Source organism: Nematolebias whitei, chromosome 19 (assembly GCF_014905685.2).
Source record: "Nematolebias whitei isolate Nwh7 chromosome 19, NemWhi1, whole genome shotgun sequence".
Lineage (NCBI taxonomy): Eukaryota > Metazoa > Chordata > Actinopteri > Cyprinodontiformes > Rivulidae > Nematolebias > Nematolebias whitei.
The window spans coordinates 37,042,323-37,064,271 of record NC_056516.1 but is presented as its reverse complement, the minus strand read 5'-3'; the positions used below and the strand labels follow the sequence as shown (position 1 = coordinate 37,064,271).

Below are 21,949 nucleotides of genomic sequence, written 5' to 3'. Positions count from 1 at the left end.
CTGGCGGTGAAGCGGTGGTCCTGCAGCAGGGATGCTGGCGATGAAGCAGTGGTCCTGCAGCAGGGATGCTGATGGTGAAGCAGTGGTCCTGCAGCAGGGATGCTGGCAGTGGAGCGGTGGTCCTGCAGCAGGGATGCTGACGGTGAAGTAGTGGTCCTGCAGCAAGGATGCTGGCTCAGTGTCTCCTGCAGGATGCTGCCGTCAGGGGTGAGGCTGCTGAAGTGGTTCGAATGGTACAGGAGCTCCAGTCTGAAGCTGAAACTGGTGGATGAGAGCTGAGGATGGATGGAAGGGTGGTGCACTCATGGACTGATTATATTTATATTTTCATCATTTGGTTCATGTTTATAAATGTATCAGTCTTTTTACTGTCTTTTCTTGTACAAAATTATAGTCGACCAGCTCAGCAAGAATTGTTTCATTAGTTTATAATGTAGTTGTTTTATTGTTAAATGGAAATAAAATATATATTTTAAACTAAATGTTGTCTCTGTCATTTGGGTCCTGATTCACCTACGTCCCTTTGCATTTTTAAAAAGAGCCTGGCCATTTTTAACACATTGCCTAACAGATTATTCAACAAGATATTGAAATTTATTCTTACCGAAATTGGTTAGGATCACATCTTTATCTAGTTTGATAACAATTTTGTCCTCGGCACCAGAAAACTGAAACACACAGTCATAGCTGGGCCAGTCATTAAGCGTGAGCGAGGAAATGTCCAGATCAACGTGCACCTGAAAGGTTTCGTCCTGATTAGGGAGGACGTCTCCATGCTTCACATGTTCATGAATCTCCTCTCCATCTTTCCTCCAGAACATCAGGGCTGTGTTGGGGTAGAACCCTGTACCGTGGCACCTGACTGGGGAGGAGGGGGTCTTCTGGAGGAGAGACACTGTGGGATCATCTGAACGGAGAAAAGGTGAGGAAAGAAACACATTTACAGCAAGAGAGAAGTTACTGGGAATAAATAAAATTAAGGTAAACAAGGAAGGATAGAATAGGGAGATATCAAAATAAAAAGGAAAAATCAGCATTTAAATAAACAATTTCTAACTAAATAAAAGAACAGGGAAGCTTATAAAGTCAGTTAAAAAGGGTCAACCCATGTAAGAGCTCAGGCAGGAAAAAACATGTTTAAAACATTAAAAAACAAACAAACAAAATCATGTTTACACCCCTTTGAGGGTGCACTATGACACCCATCAAGTTAAATTATCATTTAAAATATCAATGAAAGCAATATGTTGTTTAATACAACTTGCCCCACATTAAGGAACCCCTTAGCATAATATCTTAACTTCACAACTGGAAGCTGTCCTGCATGACTTTTTCCATTTGTTAAACCGTCGGGCAGAACATTAAGAACTTATCAAACTGGCCACACTGGTTGCATGGTTGTCATTGGTGCCACGCAGCTAATTATTGTGAGACTTTTCCACTTTGATTTCTGCGATTCTCATTTCACATTTATGTTGAAAAGGTCAGAGTCCAAGTTTAATCACTGATTATTTCATAAACCTTACAACCTACTAACTGACCACAAAAACATAAAGTCATTGTGGCTTTTGAATAATATTTTTAGGACACTGTGCAGTTGGTATATAAAACAAGCAGAAAGACTGCTCCCACAGCAGAAACACCAGCTGCAGATAAAATCTTGTGAAACCACAGCAGGGTCTGGGCTTTGCCCTTTATACGTTTGCATCCGAGCTTCAAAAATATACAAATAAATATTAAGTTCACTAGATTCATGGAAATGATTCTATAAATTACACAAGTATATAGATACGTAAAATGTTCGATACATTTTACTGTATGCAAAAAAAGGACATCCAGTCACCTGTTCTTAGAAGACTGCTTTTTCCAATGTCCAAGGATTTGTCCAGCCACATATGACAATATGTAGTAATCATGTCGTAATTAAATTCTTTATCCTTTGGATCATTATCCCAGCTTTGTTTGATAAAGGCAGCCTGTGGATTCAGAAGAACCCACTCCTTTGTTTGTGGCTCAAACTTAATCAAGTCTTCTCCATCGTAGCCATACTTTAAAAAGCCGGTGAGTTCTTCAGTCTCCTCGTCCCATTCACAACCAGCAAGCCTCTGAAAAACACTGACGCCTAGGAGAGAGACAGACACAAGCCTTTTCTTTTATGGATGGAATAAAAGCAAATGCATGACAAAAGTGACGTTTAAAAAAGAATCCCATTCAATCTTCTTATATAAACTTTCTTTGCCTGTGGAAAATAGGAGTTACAATTTAAAGAAATGGCATGAGTTTATCTTTCTTTGTGTATTTATTGTAGTCCCACAAAAAGCTCACGACATACTAGTCTCCAAATGTTGCAATAGTTACTACAGTAGTTCCTTGATACTTCACGGCTCGACTTTCTCAGACTCACTCTGTCGTGGGTTTTCAACGTAGGATTATACACGACTGGTTTATGGGGAAAGACAGACCCCGCCCCTCCTTTCTCTTTCTGAGGCTCTGCTCTGCTGTAGAATGTACTGTATGTAACTTTTTGTGTTTAATAAATAAGTTTAAATGTACAAACCTCTTGTTATATTCAATATTAGCGCATTTATAAGGTATTTACTAAAAACTTATAATATATTTATAATATATAATAATTTTATTAGACATTGAATCAAAGACATTATAAATACAATTAAAATAAATAAAATATTCAAGCATAAAACTGGTACATACCCAGTACAATTTAAGTTGTCTCAAAATAGCACACTTAAGTTGTGTCAAAATAATATATTTACAACGTATTTTCTTACAATTTCACAAACACATTTAATATCTTAAATATCATTATACTTAAGTATATTTTATTTTCACCTGGGACAGACAGCCTCAGAAAGAGAAAGGGGAGGCAGGGGGTGATGTCTGTCTTTCCCCATCACTACTGCTCAGGGAGCAGGGATGAACAGATCAGATGAAACAAATAGAGAACTTGGGAGAAAATGCTTAGGTGGAAAAATAAGAGTGAACCAGTTTTAAGAGAGAGAGTGGCTGAGTGCAGCTCACTCAGGTACAAGACAGACACCCCCACCCCCTCCTTTCTCTTTCTGAAGCAGCAGACAGCAGAGCCACACAACAGGCGAGTGCACAACAGCCAGCCTTGAAAAAAGAAAGGAGGGGGCGGGGTCTGTCTTATACCTGAGAGAGCCACACAAGCGGCATGGATTATTTAAAATAATCAAACGTGGCTCGAACTGAGTCTTTGTCCATTTCGCTGAGCTCTTTTAGAGCATTTAGAACATTGTTAAGAACATTGCAAAAGTGTGGGAAGGATGTATAAAGCCTTAAAAATATTGATAAATACGAAAATAAATATAACGTCCATACTTCGTGGGTTAATCACAGGAGGTGTCTGGAACGTAACCCCCGCGAGAAGAGAGAGACTAGGGCCTACTGTACTTACGCTTCTTTTCTTGTCACATTAGACATGAAGAGGCATTAAAATATATCAACAAGAAGAATTTTAAGAATATTTTGATCAGTAAAAATCTGATTATTTACTGGAGTGGAACAAGCAAGATACACATCTGTTTGATGTTAACATCTGTATAAACAGCAGCTGATTAATAATTCAGCTAATCTCAAGGAACAATGGGGTTTGTGTAAAATGACAATAAACACACTGTACCTGCACTTTGGTTGAAGTGCTGCTTTATTTCATCGATTTCAAACTTGAAGAAAGCGGGCATAGAGACGAAACAGCATGCTTCAAGAAATTTAAATTGCTCGTGACCAGGATCCAGGACTTTTTTGGCCCAGTCTTGTGTTGCCCTGATGGTGCTTTTGTTGCAGTACACAGCCAGGATGGTGTCAAATTCTCCAACAGCCTCAAATTCTGGGAGGGTTTCGAGTCCAGAAGATCCAGTGAAGAAAATCTTCAGCGAGTGTTTCACTGCGGAGCCAAATTTTGTGTGTGTGAACAAGTTGGTTAACAATTAGAAACTTCACACAAATATTTTATATTTGATCTATTCAGATAATATTTAGACTTAATTAAAACCTTCTATATGCTAGGTACTCCATTTATCAAGTTTTAAATTTGAGTTGACTTTACTACATTAAACAAGTCTCTTAAATTTGTTTAGTTTTATTTTTAGTCACATTTGTGCATGCAGACATATTCTTGACGGGACATTATATTAAGGACTTTAACTACAGAATACATCTACAACAAAATATAGCTTTACGGCTGGGTATTTACTTAATTTGCATTTGTTCTTTAAACTGTTGATTAGCAACAAAAAACTCTAAATAATAAGAATTTTAATAATTTAATCACGGAAAAGGTTAAAAATTACAATATCTGGGTGTGTTTTACCTGCGTAAGCAGCATGGCAGAGAAAAAGCAGCATCACAATCCTATTCATCTTGCATAGACAGCCGAGGTGAAAATGATTACTGGTGTTCAAATACAGCTGTTTAACTTGTTTGTCGAGTCCAAAAATGTTTCCTGGTGTTTTCTTCCTTCTTCTAAAAACTTGAGGTGTGGTCTGCTAGACTGTATAACATGTAAATAAAAGCTAATGTGTGACTGAAATGCTGTTCATTTGGATAATACACGTTTCCAACTCATTAATATAAAATTTCAACTTATTTTAATGTATTTTGCAGAAATTTTAAGCATTTTTTTTGTATATAATGTCCTGAAAGTCTCATCCTGCTTGTTCTCATTTTGTCTTTGCTTGTCTGATGTTAAAGTCCAAAGTTCACCACAGCAAATACCACAAAACCTCTTGAATTATCATAATATTTTATTGAAAGCATGTACAGATCTGTTCCTGTCTTTCTCTTTTAGTTATTTGTCTCTACTTTCCTGTTGCTGAAGTTCAAACACATCACAACATGAAATGCGTACCATTTAATGGAAGATATTTCCTCATTTGAAACAGAAAACTGGTTGACATTAAGATAAAAAAGACAAGACAGGAGTCTGATTTAAAATGATGGTGGACAGTTATGTTTCTCATAAAAAAAATTAAAATATGAGAAAAAAAAGTACTAGAATTTACAGTACCTTTAATAAAAACAAGTTTTTCGCTTTTATTGCTGTCATCAATCAATGAAAACAGGTCTCCTCACAAAAACATTCAAAAACACTTATCAACAGCAAAGTACAACGATATTTCTATAAATACCAAATAAATAAAAATATGTAATTGGTGCCTGCATAATTACACGAGTGGCAACGAGAAAACCACTATTGAAGAAAACACATTAAATATTAACTAAACAATAAAAATCACCCCCTTTAAAGTGACTGCATTATACATAATATTTGTATTTTAATACATATAATACATGATACACATTGTGCAGTTCTGTCTTGATTGAACTATTTCATTGTAAGAGATTAAAACTTGAAAGATGATTAAAAATGAAATGCTGATTTTGAGATTTCATTTGCAAAAGAAAATGAAATTAAGTTTTTTCATACCTCCAACAAAATCATAGTTTCAAAATATTGTATAATTTGTTCAGGCTAATCGTCTCATGGAAGCTGCCCAGTTCTGCTGATTATAGAGCCGTTTGAAATACCGACCATTTCCATTTTCAGATATTTATGACTGTATCTTGGTACGTTTTTAAGCAAATGTAGTGTCTTCTTCTAGTTTAACTTGTCATCTTTCTCCCTGCAGGTTTGCCTGAGGTTACAATATTATTTTAACGTACATATTCATCAACACTAATAACAGTAAAAAACACCCAAATAAACAAAAACAAAAGAAAAAAACTGTGCATCCGTAGTAATAAAAATCAGAAATACTGACTTGGTTATGAAATAACTGAAACACTAAGCAAAAACTAAAACTAAAATAAAATAAATGACCATCTGCTCCACACAGAGAGGGCTGCGGTAGCTCGGTGGTCTGTGGTTGTGTCAGGAAGTACACCCAGAGTAAAAACAGTCGCCAAGTCTTTGTGCGACTTAGTTCGCTGTGGCGACCCCCGAGGAAGGGAGCAGCCGAAAGAAGAAGAACAACTAAAACTTCTAATAATTTAAATGTCAGTCCCTAACGGTGCCTCATGGGTCCACAGCAGTTGGTTGGTGTATTTTGTGACAGTGACGTCCTTGAAGTTTATTTCAAACGTCCCATTGAGAAAAGCCGCAGGTCTGACGTTGAGATTAAATTGTTTGCAAACACTTTAGGAGCCAAGATAATTGGACACAGATTCTCGTTGATATTACTTAGATAAAGCTATATTATCAGTATATTCTTGGTATTTTCTCTAGCACCTCCTGCTGCATGTTGCCATGTACGTGTGCAATATAGTCAGTGGTGGCGGGTACATAGAGGCTGCGCCCTCACCTTAAACATTAATTTGCCCCACAAAGTAGTTCCTCCTAATAAACAATGCAATTCACTTATTCACTGAGCTCATGGTTTATTGTTTTGCTCTGTTTTTCAACTATTTTGACAATTTTAAACTGAATTTTAAATATTTTTTATTGATTCATTCGCAACTTTTTTACTTTTTTTACTGTTTAGGGATAGTAAAGTTCATCAAGTGGCTTTATCATTAATACTGTATTTATCATATCCTGTCAGCAGTGATATGAACAGCCAGCTCCAACGGTGTCTCGTTTGGAGCATAAATGTTTCTGCCCTGTGGACACATTCGGCTGATGACCACTACTAACAGCAAACCTGACGTGAACATCAAATGCAGGAATACCGTATTTTCCACCGTACGCATCGCACCGCCCTATAAGTCGCATCAGTCCATATTTGTCTAATAAATTGGAAAAATCCATAAATATGTCGCTTCGTCGTATACGTTGCATCTATTATGCATCGCCGCTGACACATCGCGTTTGTTACGCCTTACCGCTGACGACCCGGAAATGTGGACCGGTGTACCAAAAACCGATGGGCTGCCAAATGGCAGGAGCGTGCGCGGGAGCACTTTAACAAGAATTTAGCAAGATTAACACTTAAAAACAATTATGTTTGCTCGAAATTATAGCCAAGATGAGTCTCAGTCTAATATTTGCTTAATAAATCCACTTTAATAGTCAAATTAGCTGCATTTCGCCGAGGCGGTGCAGCTGTTTTGACGGTTCCAAGCAGCGAGCAGAATGAAAGTTGGAAGGTTAAGGCAGGCCGACTGAGTCATTAATAGCTGGTGAAGATTCTCAGTCATCCAGGACATGGTAAATTCAAAAAAGTTCACGAAAAAACAATAAAGTATAATAAATAAAATCCTGTTGTTTTCGTCTTGAACTTTTTTGAATTTGTCATTATAGCCACGTTTACCCATTACATGATACAACAGCATGCCATACTCGTATTACTACTCTGCTGCCATCAAGTGGCTGAAAGCAGTACGGTTCTTTTTATTTCAGTCAGAATGAATGAAAACAGTCATATCTCAGCCAAAAAATGGTTTATAAATATAGGAAAAAATCCATAAATTTGTCGCTTTGGCCTATAAGTCGCAGGACATGCAAATTATGCAAAAGACTGTGACTTATATGGCGGAAAATACGGCAGCTGCAGCAGAACCTGCTGTGTCCAACAGAAGAAACCTAAATCCATTTGGAACAGACAGAGGAGACCCAAACAAACAAAATTAAAATCAGTAGCCTTGTAATCTTGTTTGTGGGTCCAATACCAGCATGGATCAATAATTAGAATAATTATGTTTTTTACCATAATTTATTCACTTTTATAAGTTTTTTAGTTACTTCACATAACTTTTTTCCTCCTATTTAAATGTTAATCTGGAGTATTATTTCAGAATTTTTACTTCAAATCAAATAAGAAATCCAATCCAGAAAGTTGTGTACCTGTCTGTTTTATTTTAAACAGATAAAATTAAAAAATACTCCCATTTCAGATGAGGGTGGATGTGTGTGTGTGTGTGTGGGGGGGGGGGGGTGTCTGTTTCTCTGATTTTTTTTAGACTGGACTGTTTTTAACGAAACAACCTCGACCGCAAAATATACCTTTTTTTTTTTTTTTTTTTTTACAAAATTTGTAAAACTTGTGTAATTAGTTATTCAGGAAATTAATGTCTGTCCCACTAATATTTTTGCTCAGGAGCCACCACTGACTATAATGCTGTTTAAATACTGTTGCTCTTTTGATAATAGTAATATACTCTCTTTATATCTATATCTTTTATTTTATATTGTTTTATCCCCTACTGGGATTGATAAAGTGCTAAAAATAACTTTGCAGCCAAAAAGCTTACTTTCAGTATTTTTGAAGGACAAAAAAATAAAAATAAAAATTAGAATCCATTTAAGCCTATTAGTACATTTGACAGATAAAAAAACAAAACTATATACTGAGTCTATTCCAGATTCAGTTTGTGAAAACAGCTTCTGCAAAGCAGCAACCAGTTCTGCCACACTTGCACTGGCCCAGTTCATCATCACCTGAACTTTTGTCTTGCTTTTCAAAATATCATTCTAAAACAAACAAACAAAAAAATACAACAATTTAGTATTAGTAAACAATGAAGTTTATAAAATACCACAAAATAAATTCAGAACAAGTGTTACCCTATGAAAAGACATTCTTTATGTCCCAAATAAGATGTTTATCTGAGAATGATTTTTGTGGCTAGTGCTTAAGAAACATTAATGTTACTCACCACTTCTGTTCCTTCTTATGAAGACCAACACAAAAACAGAAACCAGCTCAGAAAAAAACAGAACAATTCCAAAGATAAGGACAAAGAGTTTTCTTGATGGAGATTCTGGAAATAAAAACATGTAAACAGTTATGATTGGTTGTGAATTAAAATAATGCATACAATTTTATCATTTTTTCTTCGTCCTTCAACAGTCAAATTAATGTCTTTCCACCTGGGTCTTACCAAAGTTTGTAGAGATCCTAGATTGATCCAATCTGGTAGTGATGCTGTCCTTTAAACCAGAAAGCTGAAATACACAGTCAAACTTCTGCCAATCCTCGGGTGAGATTGATGAAATGTCCAGGTCGGCACTCATCTGGAAGGTTCCATCATTGTTGGGAAGAATCTCCCATGTGTTCACACCATCATGGACCTCTTCTCCATCTTTCTTCCAAAACATTTCAGCTCTGTCAGGATAAAAACCTGTAGCATGGCAGGTGACAGGAGAGGAGGGCGTCTTCTGGAGGAGAGACACTGAAGGAGAAACTGGACGAAGAAACCAAGGACACATTTCATTTCAATACTCTTTACCTTATATATGCTTTCATTAGGTACATTTATTAAACAGCATGGGATACATATTCATTGTTATGCTGATGATACCCAGTTATATCCAGTGTCCAGGAAGTCAGTGAAGTTGTTTAAGAATTGGAATGATGTGGTTAACCTGGAGATTTCTAGGGATAATACATGGAGCAGAGTTTTGGTTTTTAAAAGCTTTATTGCGTGAGACCAATTTGATTTTCTGAATGCCGTCACAAGGGGAGGTGAGCAGAAAGTATTGTAGGAAACGAATAACTGGGTGTCATCGTCAACTGGAAAGTTGCATTGTATAAATGATCGACATGGCCAATGGGTAGGAGATAGACTATGAACAAAAGATGCCCCAAGACAGAGCCCTGAGAGACACCGGATGTTACTGAAAATGGCTGAGACTTCAAGGAACTGATCCGAATGAACTGAAAATGGCCAGTGAGCTAGTACTGACACCAGTTCAGGGGAGTGCAGATACTCTATCAATGAGGATGTTGTGTGAAATGGTGTTGAAGACTGCACTCAGAGAAAAAAAGAATAAGAATGGAAAGTAGTCCAGAATGAGCTACAATGATTTTAACCACGAGTATTTCAGAACTAGAGATGGAAACCAGATTAAATTTCTTTTTATACAAATTATTAACAGACAGGTGAAAATGAATTTGACAACAAGTTGAGAAAGTCTAAAAAAACGTTATTATGACTGCATGGCGTGTGTCTTTACCTGGTGTTTGTAAAGAGCTTTTCCCATACGCCAAATACATCTGGAGGAACTGCCTGCATTCTTCTGTAAGTGCAAACTTCCAAAACTGACCGTCTCCATCTCTGTTCCAGTTGTGTTTGGTGATAACGGTTTGATGTTGTGGGGTGATCCATGTCATTGTTTCTAGGTCAAAGCTGATGAGGTCTTTGCCATCGTAACCATATTGATTAAAAGCATTGAAATCTCCAGTTTGTTCATCCAAATAGCATCCATTCATCCTCTGAAAAGTGTGGATCCCTGAAGACACCGTCACATGGAGGAAGAACAAAAACATTTTCAGTGTTTTATGAGGGAAACATACAATCAGTATGCTAAAAACTAAAATGCCCCACTTGTATTTTGATGACAAATGCGAACAATATTAATTTATCAACAACAGTTGCATGTTCTTACCTTTAGAGTGGTTAAAGCGCATCATCAAACTTGTAATGGTGGCTCTGAAGTTATACCAGTTTCCTAAACACTTGTTTGTCAACCATTGATGATGCAGTGGATAATCTTCAAATAGGTTTTTAATCCACGGCGTTAGAGATTTTACGCTTTTGCTGTTGCTGTCACAATAACCCATTTTAACTCCATCAACTACTAAAGAAGCCGAAAACTCAGGCATTTCTGAGATTTCTGAGGCAACACTGAGGCTAAACCATAGGGAGTGTGATGCTGTTGAACAAGCACAAGATGAAAAATGTAGTTTAATGTTTTCTCTTAAAAACAAACGTTATAGAGCAATAAAAAAATAATGTCACCATGCATAAATAAAATGTTTTTGCTGTGGTGAATTGACTTCCACACAGCAGACTGTATTCTGTTTTAGTGCTGAGCCGTTACCAGATCAGATTTAAGGCGGTTTTAGGAGAACGAAGCAGTCGCCAATTGTAAAAGTGATGGATATTAAAAATAGTTACAAACGTTCCCAACCTGAATGTATAATTTCATAATTTCTTACTCTTCACACGCTCTGCTTTCATTCAAACATATATTTCTGTCCTCACATTTATTGTTTCTCAGACACCCTGTGCTTTTGTTTTAATTCATCTCCCGTGTGCTCAAACTTCTTCTGTGGTGCATGAATATTAATTAAATATTCTATTACTTTTCTTTACCTGATTTTCTGTGCAGGGTCATCGAGAGCTAGTGTCTATCTCCAACGGTCACTGGGCACAAGGTACATCCTGACAAACTGCCAGTAAACCTCAAGACAATTCACTTTTGATATATTTTACCCATAAAATATAGAGCACAGGTATTTTTTGTAAATTTTAAATGATTTTCTAACAGGATATTTAAGCATATGTAACAGACAAGACAGACAAAAGATAAAAAGGTCCCACTTTCAGTGGTTTATAAGCCAATATGACATAATATTAAATTTTGGAAAATAATATAATGTTCTTTGAAATGCAGTTTCCATTAATTACAACAGTTACTAGCTAAACATTAGTTAGGCTCCTTGGCTGAGTTTCCTAATATATTTATGGTCTGCTGCTGTCCTGGCAAAGGGCAACCAAAAATGTAACACTGGATCATGTTCCTCAATAAATAAATGACCAGGTACAGTAGTCCCTCGTTACTTTGCAGTTCGAGTTTCGCAGACTCGCTCTTTCACGGTTTTTCAAAGTAAGATTGGACATGACACACAGCTGGTTGATTGATGGATTATCCACATGAGCGGCGTGGATTGTTTATTTGAAATAAATTATTTTAAATGAGCACCTGCTGCACCTGTGTACAGCCCACAGGTGCAGGGAGAACCCCCCTCCTGCAGCACGTCATGATCTCCGCTCTCTGCCAGCGAAGAAGTGGGCGTGGCCGAGAGCGGAGGTCATGACCTGCTGTGCTCTTTTAGAGCATTTAGTTTAAAAACATTGTTTAGACTATTGCAAGAGTGTGGGAAGGGTTTAAAACACCTTAATATATATTTCTACTTTACATTTTTTCACTTATTGCGCGCGCACGCAGGGGGGCTGAGAATAGAAACCCCAGAATAAATGAGGGACTACTGTATAATATTTTAATCTCATTTGATTAACTGGGTTCTCTTTGTCTACTTTTAGGACTTGTGTGAAAATGTGAGGATGTTTTAGGTAACATTTATGCAGAAATATAGAAAACTTTAAAGGGTTCACAAACTTTCGAGCACCACTGGGCTGTTTCAATCCTGCTTTTTTTAGAAAACAACAGAAAGTTTATGGGTAGCATAGATACTGTTTTATGTAAAAGAAAGGGGAAAAATGTCAAATTTGTTTTACCTGAAGATGCAATGAGACAGATGAGAAGAAGAGTACGAAGTCCCTTCATCTTGTTTTAAAAACGAGCAGAACTTCAGTTTTCCCAGGATGCAATAGTAGTCAGGAAGTCAGTAAACCTTGAAAACATACTACATACAGAACATTTCTGAGTTTTTAATAACAGAAAAAGTTTTACTTTTTACAGATATATACTGGGTCATCCCACTATGCTTTATAAATAATTTAAAAATACCTTCCAAGAAGGCTGTTTAAAGAAGTTTATTTCTGGGTTGCTGCTGGAAAAGCGTTTTATTTTATGTTACAATTTAGGAGTTAGTACAAACCATTTTCTGGCCCAGTTTACCTAAAATGCTAACAGACATTACACAATTTAATCTGCACTGTAAATACATCCAGCAAATGATAAAAATAAGAAATCTCATTCATACATTTATTGTTTAAATGATTTTACCTTTATTTGAAGTTAAAAACAACAATGTAGGCAGAACAATTTCCTTCTTCTTACAATGTCATGCACCAATAGAACAGTTAAAAAAAACCCACAGCCATTTAATTTGTTATAAAAGGCAAACCTAATTTCACTAAAGGTTATAAAAAGATTTGCTCCACTGTACAAGCATCTTATTTTGCTTTCAAATATAATTCATAATACAAACAAACAATTTTATACAAATTAACATCAAGAGATATAATGTAATACATCATTTGCGTGTATTGCATGTTGAACATTTATCAACTATTATTCCATTAAAAAAAACATGTTGAATCAATAAGGACCACTCAGTGTGTGGCCAAAACCTTTCTGTCAAATTGTTTTTACACAAACACAATTAATATAATAGTTTTAGAAATACCTAAACCAGGCCAGAACGAGGTTTGCACAACAAATTAAAAATGGTCGTCAATGGAAATCTGTTTTTAATGACGCGGTATATTTCGACACATCTGCATCTTCAGCTGACTTTATTTTGAAAACTTTGTCTCATACGTAACGGAACAGACGAGTTTAGATGATCTACATAGCATTGTACATTAGAAAACTATTTATGTTGTGACTCAGGAAGAAAATGAAACTAAACATTCACGTTTCTTGGTCGAAGTTGGTAAAAAAATACAAAAAAACCGGTGCATTAAAAAGTAAACGTGCATTTTGTTGCATACCCGTTTGTAAAACAAAACAACTTACCTGTTAAATGAGCTACATTTGTAGGATAAAATCATTTAAATATCGATTACTTCGCTTCCCTGTTTGTTTGCAGCTGCGTCACACACAAAAACGAAAGTACTTATGTTTTATTGTGTTTTATTATGTATATGGCAAGCCCTTTTATCATAAAATCGAGTATGCGCCACTTGGACCACCAACTGGCAATCTGCTACAATAACGCCTTGTTTTTTTTTTTGTCCAATCAGATTAGGCCCTCTAGTAACGCCTTTTTCTTGTCGTCCAATCAGATGTGTCCCTCCAGATACGCCTTCCGTATTTATCTGCACTGCAGTGATACCACCATGTGTTGGCAGATACTGTGTATCTCCCTGTGAATATCACATAACTCCTAATATTTATGTATGAAATTATTTCCATTGTATTGCACATTTCACAACGTTTCTCTGAGTTCACCTGACGTTGTGTGGTTTAATTGCGTTCATGCAGCTTTAAAAACATTAATACAATTTGTAAAAGTTACATTACACAATATTTATATTCCCTTTATGTTGCTGTAGCAACAAAAGGAATACAAATACTGTATTTTCAGCAGGACTGATAAAGCCACATTGCAACTTTTTAGTGTTTATGCAAGGCAACAATTTCTGCATTTACATTTTGTTTTATCATGTAATTTTAAACAAAATTATTAGGTTAGGTTTCAGTCAAAAGTAAAACTGAAACTTCTCACAATTGTCTAAGACATTCAAAACAAACACAATTTCTTTATCTGATAAAACTGTGCATTTTTGCGTGGATTACATGTGCTGCTTGCTTGATTGTTATGAAATTCATTCAACCTTTATTTAGACAGGTTAATCCCATTGAGCCTCGAGGACTCATTTACAAGAGAGACCTGATTTAACAAAGAATGATAACAACAATGGACAACAGCGACAACAATAGACAGTTATCAAAGGCATACAGATTATTATATATATATATATATATATTTTAACAAATAACACATCACATAACACACACACTCATATCACAGACATCTACACTTCAGATGCAGGAAGAGGGCCATCTGCATCATGAAGGACCCCACTCACCCAGCACACACACTTTTTGCTCCGCTCCCCTCAGGAAGGAGGTTGAGGAGCATTAAGTGTAGAACCACTAGACTGAGGAACAGCTTCTACCCTGAGGCTGTTAGACTCATGAATCTCACACCAGAATAATCACTGTGAAAAAAAATCACATCATGTTGCTGCTGATCTGTTTCAATGTTGGTGTGTTCATGCTTTCTCATCTGCTTAGACTCGTGTTCAGGTTTGTGCTGATGTTCAACGTGATGTTTTTATGCTATTAGTGCTTAGTGTATATTTAGGTGATGTTTTTCTTAGTTAATATCTTGGATGTTATCATTGTTTTTCTTATACATTTTATTGTTGGATGTAACTGGGACCCTGTGTACATAATTTCACTCCACCACATGAGGTGCGAATGACAATAAATAATCTCTGACTCTGATAAGATGGCAAAAAATGTAACAAAAACAACTAGATTATAAGGCGAATGTAGAAAAACTAAAAACAGGAACATGTCTGCATTACCTGTTTTAGCTCAACAATAAACAACTGTGTCATCAGCATAGAAATGAAAGGATGCGTCAAGGATGCTCTGACCTACATTACCTATGTAGATTGTAAAGAGGGTGCGTCCTAAGACTGTGCCTTGTGGTACACCATTGTTGACGGTTAAATAACTGGAGGAAGTACCATTATGTTTAACACACACAAATATGATTGTATTTTAAAAGTTTACGACTTAAAATATTTCTGGGATTGTAGCTCAGTCGAAATCTTATGTTTCTTGACCATTTCATTGAAACACATCACAAACTGATAAAAGTAAAGTGAAACTGGTGCTGCGCCTATGAGCTCATCAAAGAATAGAGATCTCGCGAGCTTTACTTGGGCTCCCTTTAGCCTTCATTTATCTCATTTATCCACGGGTCACGGGTAAAATTTACACCTTGCATGAACCTAAACATCTTCTAGAGATAACTGTTTATACGGTGAAAGAAATATCCAATATATTTTCAACTTTACTGAGCACGGGTAAAATCGGGAAATCTCGCGAGATTTCGACGAGCTAGGTTGATTCATTGAATGCCACGTCTTGACTGGAAGTATCACGTTAACAGTAAATATTAGCACTTCTGCACAGAAGACAAAACGTTGATTGCTGGTACAACAAACCGTGATATTTGACACTATTTGGTAAGATTAAACAATTTGTTTTATAACCATATTCCGCTTTTTGTAGTGATGATCATACAGCTACTGGCTAGCTATTGGCTGTTAGCATGCTAGCAGGATTTCTGAACTTGTTGAAGTTGGTGTTAGTGTTTGGTCATCTGCTTTCACTGTTTACTGTGAGATAAACGCAGACTGTTTTCAAAGAAAATCAAGAAGATTATCTGCTTAGCCTGCATCCTGTGTGAAGCCATGATCTTTAGATAAACAATCAAAATACAAAGCTAGCAACATCGGAAACCGTTAATGTGTTTTACATAAACATTAAAAAGACTTGCGCAATAAAGCATGTGCTAACATCAGCTGCTTTGTTTAACCACGGTATGTTTGTAACAGTGTTTTACAGCGTTACAGTGTGAAAAGTTTAGGATCAAATCGCATAATAAACAACTTTTCTGCAGCAATGGTTTCTAAATGCTGCACAAACTGTTGTTTTTTAAAAGAAAAGCCCCAATCAGAGTGGCTTAGTGATGTGTTCTTGATTAAGTTTTAATAATTTTACTTTTAGCATCAAGAAAGATCCCTGACCTGATAAAGAACTGATGCTTCTCGAGTCACATGACTGAGAAAAATTATTTATTTAGTGACAGCTGCATTTACCCTCCCAGTTAGGTGAAAATAAAGCTGTTTGGGACACATTTCTAATATTTTCCAAAAACTTTCCAAATCTATGGGCAAGGTTGTCTTTTAAAAACACAGTCGCACGATTTCCTGACTGATAGAAATACATGAAAGCCAACAGTAAAACATGCAGGAAGCAATAAAAACGGTGACTCTGCCATTTAAACGTAACGAACTTGTATTCTGTAGCTGTATGCTCGTCTCACTGCAACACCAGCCGTGGTTAAAACAAATCACACAAGTGGAAAGGGACAGATCAGCGCCTATCTTAAGATAACGGGATTTATTTTAGCAAAACAACAATTATGTTTTTGTTACATTTGATATTTTAAATGCACCTTGAATACATAGTAGTTAAAAAAAAATCAAAACTACCTAATGCACATTGAGTATTGAGGTACATACACTTTTCTTTTTGCACCTAAGTAAAGGCCATAAAATGTTTTACAGTTCAGATTTCTAGAAACATTTCATTTTTGTCTGCCTTTTTTGTTACAGAGAGTAATATGGGATGTGCACGCGTGCTGGCACTGACACTGGTCACCTCTGTAGTACTGCTGTTAGCCTTTCAATGTTCCTCTGTGCATAGCCATTCCCATGGTGATCACGGGCACAGCCACTCCCATGGAGAGGGTCATCACCATGGACACGCTCACGAACCTGAGGTGAAGATGTTCCATGGAGCGAGCAAGTGGAGCGCGGAGGCCAACCTACCTCACCAAGAAGAGGAGCATCATGGACACGGGCATGATCATGGACACGGGCATGATCATGGACACGGGCATGATCATGGACACGGGCATGATCATGGACACACACATGATCATGGACACGGGCATGATCATGGACACACACATGATCATGGACACGCACATGATCACAATCATGGACATTTGCACTCAGACGAAGCTGAGAGGATAAAGAGGGAAGTTAAAGGAGAGAAGAGGGACTTGATGGAGCTCTGGACACAGGTGTGCTCAAATGAACAGGAGTATTAGTCTTAACGCATTTATCTGTCCTCCACTCTGATAAATCTTTATTTTTCATATTTAGTTTAAAATATTATTAAGTAATAGGAGGGGTGGTATTATTTCTTGCAGTGATATTTAAGCGGACTAATGTTCTTATTTGTAGGTAATTAAAATTGTGCGTCTGTTCAAAAGACTGAAACAAATTCTTACAATTTGTGATTTGGTATGAATTCAAGTTTTTATGGTTTGTGGTATTTTATTTTATTTACCCTTTATTTATACAGGTAGTCTCATTGAGTCATGAGAACTCATTTTCAAGAGAGACCTGTTTAGGGAGCAGGTGGTGGGGGTTAAGGCCCTTGCTCAAGGGCCCAGAGGGGGGCCAATGAGTGTGGAGGGAGGTGTGGGTGTTTCACCTTTTCTACCCACATTTTGATGTTGACGGTACCGGGAGGTGAACCTGCGACTTTCTGATCACAGGCCCATCTTCTAACCTCTGCGCCACCGCTCCCCCAGCATATATAAAATATGAGACTGGCAATATTTGAAAACGAAGCAGCTGAACTTGTGCTATTAAAAAGTCTTTGTCCACATGTTGTCAAATGCAGCAAAGGAACGTCTGGAATCTTAACTTAAGCTAATCTGTTTCAGCTTTGTTATTGTATTGTGTTTTAATGGATGCCGATCAATAACAGCATCAGATTTAATCTTACAAATCCAAAAACTTTGTGACCTTTTCCCATAAATTTCTTCTCTCCTGTTTTTTCTTAATACTTTAGATTTTAATTTGTCATTTCCTCCTGGCTGGAAAACTGCACAGCAGTAAACTTCTTTTCATCATTATCTGCAGGCTGTCGGCGCCACTCTGCTGATCAGTGCGGCTCCTTTCCTCATCTTGTTTCTGATCCCAGTTCAGTCCAACAGCGACCAACACCAGAACCTGCTGAAGGTGCTGCTGAGTTTCGCCTCAGGTGGTCTGTTGGGTGATGCTTTCCTCCACCTCATACCTCATGCTCTTGGTAGGAACTTTGCTGCTTGACATAATTTTATGGTTGACATAAATAAAAAAAGCATTTATTAAGCTATTGCACATGTACAAAGTGGAAAATACTCTAATTTCCCTCCTATTTTAATACTTGACATGGTTTTCATGTTGTGTAGTCGGATACAAGTAATTTTTCTTTAGTTCTTAAATAAAGTTAGAGACAGTTTTCAAATCTTGTTCACTGTTTTTTTGAATACAGAAGCCCAGTCTGTGCATTTGAACGTCAGTTTTAAATATTTGAAATGGCACAACATTATAATCTTTAATTTATCTTTTTGACATTTAATGCTTTCCCCCCCATTTTGTTCTGCACAGAGCCCCACTCCCATCATGGTGATGGAGATCATGGACACTCGCATGCAAGTGAAGACTCTCACGACCATGGTCACTCTCATGGTATGCAATCACAGCTTTTTTATCTTGGTGATTAAAACATGTATCGTGCCTCCAACCAGTTCTCCCTGTCCCCTTCCTGCACAGGAGCGGCCCACGGTCACATGATGTCTGTAGGCTTGTGGGTTCTCGGTGGGATCATCGCCTTCCTTGTTGTTGAAAAATTTGTGCGTCTGCTAAAAGGAGGACATGGCCACGGGCATTCCCACTCTCACAGTACGCTGGAATAATTCCTAATCAAAAAAATTATTATTATTATTTTTTTTTCTAGCTGTTTAACTGCTACAGATGTTTTCTATTCTAGTTCCAGTGCTTAAGATGTCTGGTGACAGAACTGCAGTTTGATATTCTCCTAATAATATTTTCTTTGGTTTAGAATTGCAGGAGGAAAAAAAACAATTTTTTTTTAGATTTCTTCTTATCTTAAATTGGCTATCCTTTTTATACCCATCATGTTACCATGGTAACCTAGAAATGATAAAACCTATCAGTTGCTCCATAGAGGAACTTTTTGTTGTTGACATTTTAGTTTTGTTAACTGGAGTGTGCAAACTGGTCATTAGATGTTACTAGATTCAACGCATTGAACTTTTAACATCTAGTTACCAATACGATTATAAAAGTTATGGTATTTAGAAGATGCGACTTTGCTATTTAAATTATTTTTGTGGTGCATTTAGTAGATGTTGTCAGTGCTTCATTTTATAAGGAACTCTTTTTTTTAATGTAGCAGCTGCTCCCAAAGAAAAAGACAGTGGTGGAGAAGATGAGATGGACAAAAAGAAGAAAAAGGAGACAGGAAACAAAGATGCTAAAGTACCTAAGAAAGTGGAGGAGAACAAGAGCACAGGTGAGAAGGTCTGATGGTAGGAAGCGCAGGAGCGTCCTCTGGTGGTCAGATTGTGAACTGCAGTTTTATGACCCGTTACTGTTGTGTAATCTTGTTTTATTACTTATTTTTGAAACAGATATCAAGGTGTCAGGTTATCTGAACCTGGCAGCTGACTTTACACATAATTTCACCGATGGCCTGGCGATCGGAGCATCGTTTCTGGTCGGACCAGCTGTGGGCTTCGTCACCACCCTGACGATACTGCTGCATGAAGTCCCACATGAGATCGGGGACTTTGCTATCCTTGTACAGTCTGGCTGCACTAAAAGGAAGGTAGTTAACTGCTTAGACTATACCATACGTTACATCACCTTATTTATAAAGTACTTAAAATCAGCAGCGAGTCCAACCATGGTTCTGTACCATAAACGAGCAAGAACAAGATTATAATGAATAAATGAGAAAACAAAAGACTCTGCTATGACAAAATTAGACTTTTTAAAAGAACTAAGCAAATGATGAGACAAAATAATAACTTTTACTCATTAGTATTCTGTGCAAAGAACAAATCAACCATATACAAACATTTAAAATTTATTATAAGCTTAAAGACAGTACAATAATTACAAATGAGTAATTACAGTGAATTGGTGAATTCTCATTTTAAAACTAATTTGGACATATTCACCTTTTATTACTGAGTCTACTATTAGAAAAAATATCTGATTTCAATATTTTGTAAATGTTTTTCTCTCTCCCACACTTTGTTTAAGTATTGTTCATATTAAATTTTAGATTAGTTTAAATCATTAGTTTGGTGACGTTGATCAGTCAGGATAGTAATAATAATAATATAATAATTTTATTTAAAAAGCACCTTTCATGACACCCAAGGACACTTAGTGTCAATAGTGTCTATTGTTCAGTCTTATTTATATTTAAGCCTGTAAAAATACTTTAACAACTTGCTCTTTAGAAATAAATACTTGTTAGGTTGAAACTTGTGCAGTAGCAAACAAAGTAACTGCAATTTATTTTTATTTTGTGTCACTAAAAAACAAGTCCCCTCTCCATTTTTTTAGTTTATGTATCTTAGTTAAATGAAAATAAAATGGCTCTTACATCCATTTATTTAACAGCAATTAATTTATTAATGTTGTTCCTCTTCTTTATCAGGCGATGTGTCTCCAGCTGCTGACAGCTGTGGGGGCTCTGGCCGGGACAGCGTGCTCTCTTCTGGCTGAAGGCGTGGGCGCAGCGGCCACCGCCTGGATCCTGCCCTTCACGGCTGGTGGATTTGTTTACATCGCCACGGTGACGGTGCTCCCGGAGCTGCTGGCGGGCCGCTCCAGTTTCGGTCAGTCTCTGATGGAGATTCTGGCCCTGCTGTTCGGAGTCGGGATGATGGTTCTGATCGCAGAGTACGAGTGAGACGCTGCAGCGCGAACACAAACTTTTACAGCGCAAGACGGGGAGGGAGAGAAACTGACAGGGAAGAGACGGTTTTAGGTTCAATGTGACTTTTGTATCTTCACATTGTTCGCTTGTTTTATTTTCTTTATGATGCTGTATTTTGGTTGGAATTGATTGTGTCCTAAGCGGTTTACAGGTTTTTTTTTCCTGTTTTATGTTTCTTTCTTTAAGAAAGTGTCACTTTCTTCAACAGTCTCTTCGGTGAGGACGAGAAGAGAATAATATGCAAGGAGGAAGAGGATAACTCCATTATTTAAATGGGTTGAACCTTTTTGGATGGTGGTTTCAAAATTTACTCTAAATTTTCACTCCACAGACCATCAATATAACAACTCATCCCACTAATGATTTCCTAAATAACTGACCAGACAAAACACCATTTTTTCCTCCTTAACTGAGAAATTCTCTCCTTACCTGCGACTGCCTTTCTCTGCTACGTTTTTAGGTCAGAGAACACCTGACCTGTCCAGATGTTTCAGATTTTTGTTGGTCAATATTGAATGTCAATATATTTTACATTCCACATAAAGTAAGAAGTTGTTGCCTCTGCATCTGTGGTCCAATTGTGTTTACTTTCAGAAAGTTATAGTCTCTTGCAATTATGTGTAAATCAAAAGTTTTTTTACACTCTTAAACTGATTTTCTTGTTTTCCTGAGATAAATCTAAAAACACTTAATGCTGTGCTAAACGTCCCCAATAAAGTTTGATTTTCTAAATAACACTTCTCAGTAGATTCTGTGGTTTTAAGATGTGAACTTTATTTCCAGTTATCCTGATGCATGCTCAATAATCCAGGTAGAAAAATCCAAAAAAGTTCAATCTGGTCCTCTGGACATTCAAAAAACAAGAAAACAAAACAAAAAAATGTAGAAACGTTTCGTCTCTCATCCAAGAGACTTCCTCAGTCTGAGGACCTGTAT

At 36.9% G+C, this 21,949-nt stretch overlaps 3 protein-coding genes across 3 annotated transcripts in view; 1 reads left to right on the top strand and 2 right to left on the bottom strand.

The window, feature by feature from the left end:
- The window catches only part of LOC119425529 (major histocompatibility complex class I-related gene protein-like), a 6,446-nt gene extending 2,046 nt beyond the window's left edge, over positions 1-4,400 (bottom strand). Inside the window, exons 1-5 of the mRNA XM_037693056.1 lie at positions 4,347-4,400; positions 3,662-3,929; positions 1,844-2,122; positions 582-907; positions 59-275 (exon numbers count right to left, since the gene is read on the bottom strand). Of these exons, the coding sequence (XP_037548984.1) occupies positions 59-275; positions 582-907; positions 1,844-2,122; positions 3,662-3,929; positions 4,347-4,400 (1,144 nt within the window). The remainder of the gene's footprint in view (positions 1-58; positions 276-581; positions 908-1,843; positions 2,123-3,661; positions 3,930-4,346) is intronic.
- A 4,433-nt stretch (positions 4,401-8,833) lies between these two features.
- Positions 8,834-10,247, bottom strand: LOC119425528 (major histocompatibility complex class I-related gene protein-like). Its single transcript, XM_037693055.1, has 2 exons — positions 9,935-10,247; positions 8,834-9,162 (listed from the first exon to the last, which is right to left on the bottom strand). The coding sequence occupies exons 1-2, from the start codon at positions 10,245-10,247 to the stop codon at positions 8,834-8,836; spliced, it is 642 nt and encodes a 213-aa protein (XP_037548983.1).
- A 5,282-nt stretch (positions 10,248-15,529) lies between these two features.
- slc39a7 (solute carrier family 39 member 7) lies at positions 15,530-21,444 on the top strand. The gene is made up of 8 exons (XM_037693559.1): positions 15,530-15,657; positions 16,813-17,285; positions 18,136-18,304; positions 18,646-18,726; positions 18,811-18,939; positions 19,454-19,573; positions 19,692-19,888; positions 20,732-21,444. The coding sequence occupies exons 2-8, from the start codon at positions 16,821-16,823 to the stop codon at positions 20,984-20,986; spliced, it is 1,416 nt and encodes a 471-aa protein (XP_037549487.1). The 5' UTR covers positions 15,530-15,657; positions 16,813-16,820; the 3' UTR covers positions 20,987-21,444.
- The last annotated feature ends 505 nt before the right edge of the window (positions 21,445-21,949 follow it).